General features: G+C 61.0%; 1 protein-coding gene across 5 annotated transcripts in view; it reads right to left on the reverse strand.

Moving 5' to 3' along the window:
* The window catches only part of AXIN2 (axin 2), a 28,551-nt gene extending 23,763 nt beyond the window's left edge, over positions 1-4,788 (reverse strand). For 2 of the 5 annotated variants that reach the window (XM_061393047.1, XM_061393043.1), the window contains exons 1-2: positions 4,641-4,788; positions 1,220-2,152 (exon numbers count right to left, since the gene is read on the reverse strand). In XM_061393047.1, the coding sequence (XP_061249031.1) occupies positions 1,220-2,034 (815 nt within the window). In that variant the 5' untranslated portion in view covers positions 2,035-2,152; positions 4,641-4,788. Of the gene's footprint in view, positions 1-1,219; positions 2,153-3,284; positions 3,584-4,017; positions 4,091-4,640 lie in introns of those variants that run through there. The other 3 variants (XM_061393046.1, XM_061393044.1, XM_061393045.1) reach the window with 3 other exon arrangements.
* Between the last annotated feature and the right edge of the window lie 5,137 nt (positions 4,789-9,925).

The raw sequence follows: 9,925 nt of genomic DNA on the forward strand, positions 1-9,925 counted from the left end.
TAAAGATGCTGAAACAACTCGGTTCCGATGATCCTTGGAGCCCTTGCACAAGCCAGTCAGGTCCCATCGAAGGTGGTGGTGGACCAGATGTCCGCCCGGGAGACCAGCTCGCAGAGCCACAGGAGCGCCCCCTGGCGGTGCCAACGCCACCCTTCCCTCCCAGCAGGACCACCCCAGGACCACCAGCTTCCTGGCTCAGACCCGGCTCCCCGCCCCTCCGAGGCCCGCCGGACCCTACAGAGGGAGGCAACCTCCAGAGACAGCAGCCAGGTCGCACGCCCCTTCCCACAGGGTCAGCGATAAGCTGCTCCAAGAGCAGCCCAGCGGCCGGCCCCTCCCCCGCATGCCATCAGCAACAACCTGGAACTCAGAGGCTCATTCTCTTTGGATATTTGGAAGGGGAGAGAGAGAGAGAGAAACAGAAAAACTCATTCCAACAGGAGGTCTGAAGTTGCCTCCAAAGGTCAAGAATCTTAAGACTTGGCCGTTCTATAAAGAACTGCTTGTCCTCCAAGCCTCCAAGAGAGAAGGCAGTCCAGGGCCCAAGTCCTCTCCCGCCAGAACCTCCTCTCCATCAGCAGTGAGCGACACAGGCACCAACCGGGGTCTGCCCCCCAGGGCAGCAAGCATGTAAGACCTAGCAGCAGGTTCTAAAAGCACAGGACCCTTCACTGGGGAGTCACAGGTCCCTGCCTCCTCTGGAGGATTCCTCGCAGGGTTCACATCTCGTTCCATAAAGAACCACAAGCCCAGTTGTTAAGCCAGCTGCTGGCTCTTAACATGAAAGTTCAAACGATCCCACTTACCCCCGTGGTCTGGGCACACATGCTACCACCTGGGCCGCCAGCTCCGCCAGCATTCACTCCTCACCACTGAGTGACCCCTTCCCAAACCGGCGCTTAGTGTCTGACTGACTCTCCTCGCTGCCCCTCTAAGACTGGTGCAGGATAATGAGTAACCACATTGAGGCATTCTGCTGCCACTGTCTGCAGCCGGCACTGGGAGACTCCGGGTATTTAGCTGTGCGTGCATCCCTCTCCTCTCCTTTCAACAACAGAAAGCCAGATCAAAGGGTTCGTGGCCAGCGGTCCGAGTGCAAGACAGACCTCTGTCAGCCTCAGCAGCACATCTGACCATCCATCCATCCACCCTCCTTAACTCAAAACATCTGCAGAGCCCACTTCATTCCCCCCCCCCCCCCGTCCACCCCAGGGCTTACCTGTATCCGCTTTCGATGGTGTCCATGGCCCTCGCGCTGGCTGTGGCCCTCAGGGCCTTGCTGGACAAGCCCACCACAGTGGGGGGGAGTTTGCACTTGAAGTCGGCACAAGTCCACTCCTCCTCCTCATTCAAGGTGGGGAGGTAGCCACACACAAGCCTGAGGCTGCCCAGGCCCCCCTGACTCAGGTAAGCTGGGTTCTCGCCCCCGCTCCCCACGTACTGGAGGCATATGTCCGACGTCAGAAACGTCTGGTAGGCGTTCTCCTCCATCACGGCCTGGACCTCGGTCTGGGCCTGGTCGAACATTACTGAGTCAATCTGCTGCTTCTTGATGCTGTCCCGAATGTACGTCTTGGTGGCAGGTTTCAGCTGCTTGGAGACGATGCTGTTGTTCTCGATGTACCTTTTGTAGATCGCTTTGGCTACTCGTAAAGTTTTGGCATCCTTCAGGTTCATCTGCCGGAATCCATTGCAGGCGAACCAGAAGTCTAAAGTATCCACACATTTCTCCCGCTCCAGGAAAGTCCGGAAGAGATAAGCACCGTCCTGATCGCCCAGCAAGGAGTGCAGAGACTTGGTCCACCTGGTCAGCGGGGAATCTGGGGACGCCCGGCCCTCCGGCTCCCCCAGCCCGCCCTCGTTCCGCCGGGCGCTGGGGGAGACGGGCGAGGCCTTGGCGGCCGGGCCCTTTCCCACGCCCGGCTGGCACGGTGGGGTCTCCCCTTCTTCCCCGGGCACTGGGGGCCGCGGGGCATCCTCGCGGAAGCTGCTGCTGGGGTCTGGGAGCCGAGGCACCAGCACAGCACTGCTCATGGCGAGTGCCTTCTTCTCGCTGAGTTTAGGAATTTTTTTCTTCTTCCAGTTCCTCCCAGCAATCAGCGTGGTCTCTCTTTCTCTCTCAAGTCAGCAGGGACTCATCTGAGCCTCCTTTCTGGGAAGAAAAGGAAGGGGGTGGGGGAGGCACAGAGAAAAGGGTATTGATATAATCAAAACCAGATCTACCCAACATCAAAGCAAGAAAGTAAACAGGCTTTTCAACTCCTCAAATTCAAATCAAGCAACCCAGCTATCTGCGAGGTGCTCATCTAAAGTATCAGACACTGCTTTTTCAAAGGCGAAATCTGAGCTCCCCGCTTGGGGGCGGGGGCGGGGGGGCGGGGGCGGGGAAGGGGCGCGGGGAGGGTGGGAGGTGGGGCAGAGGGCCCGGGAGGTGGAAGACACCGGCTTCCAAAACCCCACCCGGCCCCGGCGCGCGCAGGGCAGCCCGGCGCGCCCCTCCCCTCGCCGGGACAGCACCCACTCCACAGACGCGCGCCCCGAGCCGCCGGGCGGTGCGCAGGTGAAACCAATTTCGGTCAATTTCCCCACGCGGCTCTCAGCACAGATACTCGAGCTCCAAACGTGCCCTTCCCCGGCATCTGGTTCCCATCCCCTCACCTACCCCTTCCCACTCCTTAAAAATTCAGAAGAGCCTCGACCGAGCAAGCAGCCCGCCCAGCACAGGGAGGGATGGGCTCCCGGACTCCCAGCTGGAACCACCCCCCCCCCACCCCGCGCCACCCCCAGATGGAAACGTTCGCTGCGCCCCGCCTCCCGCCAAGAATCCGGCTCAGTCTACACCTCGGTTTTCCCGGTTCCCCGAAACCAGAAATCCACTCACTCAGACAAGGCTTTGATCTCTCAACTTTGCCAGAGAGCGGAGAAGCCTCAGGACTCGCCGCCCCCTGCCCCCCGCCCCCCCGGAGCCGCAAACCCTACAAAACCGGATCAGAAACCGTCTCACGCTACCACCGCCTGTGCCAAGAATCCCAAACTCTGCTGACCTCAAGCCTCTTTTTTCCACAAGCAAAAAGTCTTATCTAACCAATAAAGCAGCCGCTCACCCCAGCATGGGAAGGATCAAACTCGGGAGAGCGGAGGGGAGGGCTGGGGGGGCGGGTGGGCGCGACACCGAACCGGAGGCTGGGGGCCCTGGGTGGGCGCGCGGGGCCCCCGCGCGGGGCCTCAGGCCGCCAGTAGCGCAGCGCTGCCCAGGCGGAGGGGAAGGGGGTCGGCCCCGTTACCTGGAAGACGAAGGGGGCCCGAGGGCCGGCTCTCATCGCTGTCGAGCGCCCCCCACCCACCCCGGCTCGTCCCCCGGCCCCGGTCCACCCCGACCGTCCGGAGCCCCGGGAGGCGCTCGCAGCCCCGAGTCCGGGCGCGGGTCGGAGGCGCCCACAGAGAAGCCCGGAACGCGGCGGCCGGTCCAGCAATGGCGACGCGGAGGCTCGGCCTCTCCGCACGAGGGGCCGGGGCGGCCGGGGCGCGGGGCAGGCGGCAAGAGGGACGCGGGGAACGCAGGCGCCCCGGGCTCGGGCCGCTCCGGCGCGCAGACTGAGCCTCGGCCGGCGATCGGGGCCCCTCTGCGCCGACCGGGGGCTGGAGGGGAGGAGGGGAGGGGAGGAGAGCGCGGCGGGAGGGGGCGGGGGAGGGGAGGGGGCGCCGCCGCCCTTTCATCCCACCTCCCAAAGGCGCCCCGGCGCACTCTCGCACCCCGACTCCTACCCAGCGCCGCCCCGGCGCGACACCCCCGGGGGAGGGGGGGTCTGCCCCCGCTCCGCCCCCGCCGATCGCTCGAGTCTCTCCGCCCGGCCCCCGCCACCCCGGCCGAGCCCCCCGGAGCGCCGGGCGCCGCGCCCGCCACCCCTCTGCGCGCCCGCCCGGAGCGCGCCCCGAAATAGCCGGCCTGCCCACTTCAAAGGGCCGCCCGGCACATCAAAGCGCGCGGGCCGCCCGCCGCCGCGGCCTCGCACTCACCAGGGGTCCGCGCGCGCGCTCCGCGCCCAGACCTCGCGGGCGCCCCGGGCAGGGCCCCGGCCCCGGCCCCCGGATCGGCTCGCCGCCGCGGTCCCAGGCCCCCCCGGGCCGGACCCGGTGTCGGGGAGCATGGGGAGGCGCGCGGCCGGGGAGGGAGTGCGGGGAGCCCGGCGGCGAGGGAGGCGGCGGCGCGCCCGGCCGCCCCGCGTCTGCGGAAGATCCGAGTGGGCCTCGCCCCGCCGCGGCCGCCCTGGCCCCCCGGCCACGCCGGCCGGGCTTTCGACGCGGGCGCCGCTTCCAGCAGCCGCTCCGCGCACCCCACGTCCTCCCGGCGCTTCCAACAAAAACTGCGCCGCGGACCTCACTGTGCACTTCAAAGGCGCGGGCCGGCGCACGGTCCTGAAAGGGAGGTAAGCGCCCGGCGCGCCCGCGCCGCCCCCGGGCCCCCGCCGCCCCTCGGCGCGCCCGGCCGGCTCGCGGCCCCCTCCCCGGCCCCCCCCGCCCCCGGCCGGGCCGGAGCCCCTCCCGCCCCCGGCGCCCGCGACGCCGCCGGGCGCGCCCTCCGCCCCGGCCCGGGGGGCCCGCGGGGCAGCCGCTCGGCCGGGGCCGCGCCTCCGTCCCACCTTTCAGAGCGCAGCCGGCGGCGGGGGACCCGGGCGCCCCGGGCCCGGGGCGGCCCCGCGATTCATGGCTGCGAGCGCTTCTCTTCACTTCCCGGCGCCCGGCGGTACCGAGTTGCCAGGACCTGATCAAAGCGCCGCCGGCCCCGCGCGCCCGCCCCGCCGCCCTGATCCCGCCGCGCCAATCCCCGCCGCGCTCGGCCGGCCCGCGCCGCCCGCCTTAAAGGGGCCGCGCCCGGCCCGCCCCGCCGGGCCCCCGCGGCCGCCCGCGCCCGGCCCGAGTTCTGGTTCCGCCTCTCAAGTGCTCTGTCCTTTTTGCTCCGGCTTCCTCCGCCAGCCTGTCCCCGTCCTCCCCAGCTCGGGAAAGCAACAGTTTATTGTAGCATCCTGGCCATTCTGAGAATTGCAAGCAGGCAGATTTTTTTTTTTCCTATCATCAAACACTTTTCTACCTCTGTACAAGTTTCCCTGGGAATTTGGGCTTAGAGAAGCTTGTAAAAAAATAAAAATAAAGATAAGAGCGCTAGACCGGGGGTGGACGGCTAAGTGTCGTAGGAGGAACGCAGGCCTGCACCAGAAGTCGTGCGTGCTTGTGATAGGACCCCGCGTGCCTGGGTCGGTGAGTGTGTGAAGATGGTGTGAATCTGCCTGCAGAGGCCTGGGGGCTGGAGGTGGGCCCAGACGCCTCCCTGGGAAGCCGGCCTCAACTCCCTGCAGATTTTAACCCCACATTCCCAACCTGGCCATCAGGACCCTCCCAGCGGGTACACCCCCATCTTTCGGTATCAGCTGCATCCCCCACTCTCGGATGTTGCATATTAAACAGACACGGGATGTCTTTTCCCCCATGGACTCTCAGTGCTAACGTAGTGAAAACTCCTCACCCCACCATCACCTCTCAGTACCCCCAACATCCACCCAACAACCATCTCGCTTAGAATAATGAGAAAATATACCACAAACCCAGAACATTGTTTATTTACGCATCTATTGGATCTCTCAAATGATGAGCTAATAATTGATTTTTCCTCCTCTTAAAAAACACGAAGGTGGAGCCCAGACTTGCTGCAGAAGGGAGAGGAGAGCTTGGCCTCCTCAGACGTCGAAGCACTGGCTTTCCACCTCTACTGTTTCTTACTTTACGTTCTTAGTGAATTGAATGGAGGGCAAAGCCTTCCCAATGCAGAGGGGCCTTGAACCTTCATCAGGCCTTTAGGACTTCAAAACACGCAAGAAACAGGTTTCTCTGACTGCATAGGTTTCTGCAGGGAGAGAGGAAGAGGGGGCGTCCCGTGACCTGCTGTGCCGGCAGAGATGCTCCCAGGCTGTGATCAGGGCCCAGAGCTCCTGCAGGTTGAGCCGCCTGGGCTTTGCCCTCCCCAAGACCTGCCTCTCTGTGTCCACGCTCTGCTCCTCGGGCTCACCTCCCAGGTGGCCAGGCTGGTGTGAAGCCAGTGGTCCAAAGCCAGGAAACACATGGCCACTTTGGGGCAGACCAGTGAACAAGAGTGGCCAGATGAGTTAGCTCTGGATTGGGACCTGCTGCTGCTGGGTGTGAGGACGCTGGAAGCCAGCCTTTCAGAACGCTGCACACCCCCTCAGGGGACCGTAGGAGAGCCTGGAGCTGTCCGGGGGTTCCCAGGAGCCTTTCGACCACAGAGGGTGTGAATCTAGGACCAGAAGTGTATGCAGAAGGGGATGCATTGCCATAAGCATCTACAATATAAACAACAGCAGCGTGTGTGTGCGTGTGTGTGTGCACAACGCGCACACACACACACAATGTGGGGGAGTGCAAACTCCAAAATCAAAATAAACAGCGGTCAGGAAGAGGAGGCTCTAAAAGGCGGTGGGCACTCAGTCTTCACGGGTGGCTCTCCTCCCCCCCAGCTGCCACCCCCTCCCACCCTGCACGACCCCCTGGCCCCAACCATCCCAGGTTGGCTTTCACCAAAGGGCTCGCCCTCTGTTCCCTATGAGCCCAGGACTGGGCCGCGGGAGCAAGGGCGGGTTCCGCTTGGCGCTCTCAGCATGAGCACTTGGAGAGCCCGGTTTCCAGAACAGGTGCTCGGTCACCTTGGGCCAGCGCCTCCCCCCGCTCCCCCGCCCTGTCCCCTGGTGGTACATTTAGCGCTGGGGCTGGGCCAAGGGCCCAGAAGTCAGGAGCCCCTCAAGCCCCCCGGGTCCCCGACTACTTGTTGATGATATTTCTGGAGGAGGAGCCAAAGCGCCCTGCTTCTCCCCAGCCCCTTTCTCAAGATAGCACAGTTTTCCATTTTCCCCTTCTCCCTGGCAGCCGCAGCGTCATGTGACTGGTTGTAATCCTGCACGGTTGCCTGGAAACTGGAAAGCAAGGTGATGGATTTCTGCACATGCTCACTGCCCCTGCTTTGAAGACAAGCCCTATGGAGGATCAACAGCCCACTTGGCCTAAGCGCAGACAAGTTTAATAAAGCAGAGAGTAATTCTTTTCTGGAATTAGGTACCGGGCTGAAATCCTAGAATCCCAGAAAATGCAGGGCTCCCTGTGAGGCACCTGGCCAGATCTCCAATCTTGAGTCAGCTAGACAAAACCTCCTGGGGGGGCAGAGAGGGGGAAGTCACACCAGCTGCGACTTCAGAGCAGCTCAGACCCAGGACATTGCTCTCGAAGAGTCAGTGACTCTGTCTGTCTTTTATTTCTTTGGAAAACTGCCACCTTAGACAATGCAGCTTTGTGTGGGGAGGGGGTGGAGAGACATGCAGGTAATGTTTCTAGAAACTGCAGGTCACCCAGCTGCTCTGAGGCCCTGTGTTTACTTGTAAAGTGGAGGGGACACCCCTCCAAAGGCTGTTGTGAGGAGGCACCACGCTGGACACCCACGGCAGCCTCTGCAGTCCCTGTTTCCTCAGTAGCCTGTTAGCTGTTCTGGGAAGTAACTCCCATCTCTGGAGCAGTGATGCCCTCCAGTTAGGGGCTTCTGGCCTAGGGGGCTGGAAACCGTGCAGGGGGTGCCTGCAGAGGGGACCCCCAGCCTCTGCTGTCCTCCGGGGAGAGGGGCAGGGCTCGGCGCAAAGGGGTCTGTGCTGTCGGCTAGCTCTCAGAGGCCTCGTACCCAGGACCCCAGAGAAACAGCAGCAGCTGCGGGCTTCCCTGGTGGTTCAGTGGTTAGGGCTCTCTGCGTCCAATGCAGGGGTTGCGGGTTCGATCCCTGGTTGGGGAACTAAGACCCCATGGTGGCTCAGCAGTAAAGACTCCACCTGCAGTGCAGAAGACGCAGGTTCCATCCCTGGGTTGGGAGGATCCCCTGGAGGAGGAAATGGTAACCCACTCCAGTATTCTTGCCTGGAGAATCCCAAGGACAGAGGAGCCTGGCAGGCTACAGTCCGTGGGGTTGCAAAGAGTCAGACGTGACAGCAACTAACAACTGTATATCTTTGGCAGCGTCTTCCAGCCAGGGGAGGCCTTAAAATGGGGTCTAATCTAACCCATCATTTAAGAGATGAGGAAAGTGAAGCAAAGAGGAAGGGAGATCTTCCCCGGGTTCCTTGGCCCACTCCCAAGCTGAGCTAGAACCCCCAAGTCCATCCCCTCTTCTCCACACTGTGGTCACCAGACCTGGGCAGTTCACCCTGGGTCCTTGGCTTCCGTAACAGGACGGATAAATATCATTTCATGAAAAGAACATTGTAAGTCAACTATATCCCAATAAAGTTAAAAGAAATAAATCACGAACTTAAGTGATAACCAAAAAAAAAAAAAAAAAAAAGCCGAAAAAGTCATCAGCCATCTTAATTAGTACAATTTACTTTACAACGTAAGAATAATTTGGAATGCGGTCCTAAAGCATCATTGCTGGGCTTGAGCTGGAAATGCCAAGGAAGCACATTCATTTGGCTCCAACCAATGGGCGGCCTTGACCCAGAAGTGGGCTCCGTGGCTCCTGGGCGATGCTGCCAAGCCTTCAGTGGTGACAGGTGTTTCCACGGCCACTCTGTGAGGTGGGTGCAGCGGAGGGTGGGGTGGAGCCCCCAGAGTCTGGGAGGAGGAAGGGAGTGGGAAAAAGTGGGCTCTGCTTCCTCCCCCTCGGGAGGGGAGGGGGTGGAAATGGCAAGGTGGGGATTTTTAAGCCACAGGCGAAAAAGTGAGGTCTTAGGCAGCCCTATCCCCAGCAGTTTGGAGGAGAAACCTATTTTTAATAAAAATGATCATCTTCATTCTCTTCAGTTTAGAATGAAATTAAGCTAAACAGTCAATCCTGAATCAACCCCGAATATCCACTGAAGGGCTGGTGCTGAAGCTGAAGCTCCAATACCTTGGCCACCTGATGCAAAGAGCCGACTCATTGGAAAAGACCCTGATGCTGGGAAAGATTGAAGGCGGGAGGAGAAGGGGATGACAGAGATGGTTGGATGGCATCATTGGCACGATGGACATGAGTTTGAGCAAGCTCCAGGAGCTAGTGAAGGACAGGGAGGCCTGGCATGCTGCAGTCCATGGGGCTGCAAAGAGTCAGACAAACAACAACAAAGCAAACAATAATTTAAAACTTCCTAATCTGATTTACCTTCAGGTGCTTTTAATATTTACTATAAATGGAGCTAGAAACTGCTGTCATGGCTGGCATCCCACCAGGAGTTTTCAGGGAGATGGGCTTTCAGGAGCTTGTCACCAGAAGAGACCATCCATAGTCAAACAAATCCAGAAAGAGGTTCTGATTTTTGAAGTTCTTGGCTCCTGAGTGTCCAGCAGATACACACACACAAAAGCTGTTTTCAGAAAAGGAAGTGAAAGATAGATAGGAAAAAAAAGTCCCTGAAGTCAGCATTCCAACTGGCAACACGTGAAACTTTGTAAGTAAATAGGTCTGTGTTCCTGAGCGGCGGCCCTCCATGGGCCTTCTTGTTTTCTGCCCCTGAAGTTTCGTCCTGCTCCCTTTAAACAGCTGCTGGAAGGGGCAGTTGTCCCGGGCTTGAGATCAGTCCCCTTGTTCCTGCACGTCAGTGTCTCTTCATTTGTCCTCGGCATCTCTGCCCGACGCTCAGTGCCTCCCTGGCTCTGAAGGGCTGGCCACGTGGCCCAGGATGCTCGGCGGGGCCGCGGGCTGCCCCGGAGCACCTGGGAGGTTCTGGATTTGTTTCTGTTGAGGCTTCCCGACGTCAGGTCCTCATCCTGTCTCCTGGGCCTCATCCTGCCTCCTGGGCCTCAGAGCATTGGCTCCAGAAGGCTGCCTGCCGTCCTTCAAGAGGCGTCTACAGGGGCAGGCTGCCCGCCTGCACTCTCAGTGTCCCTTCCACCCATGGTGGGC

Source organism: Bos javanicus, chromosome 19 (assembly GCF_032452875.1).
Source record: "Bos javanicus breed banteng chromosome 19, ARS-OSU_banteng_1.0, whole genome shotgun sequence".
Taxonomy (NCBI): Eukaryota; Metazoa; Chordata; class Mammalia; order Artiodactyla; family Bovidae; genus Bos; species Bos javanicus.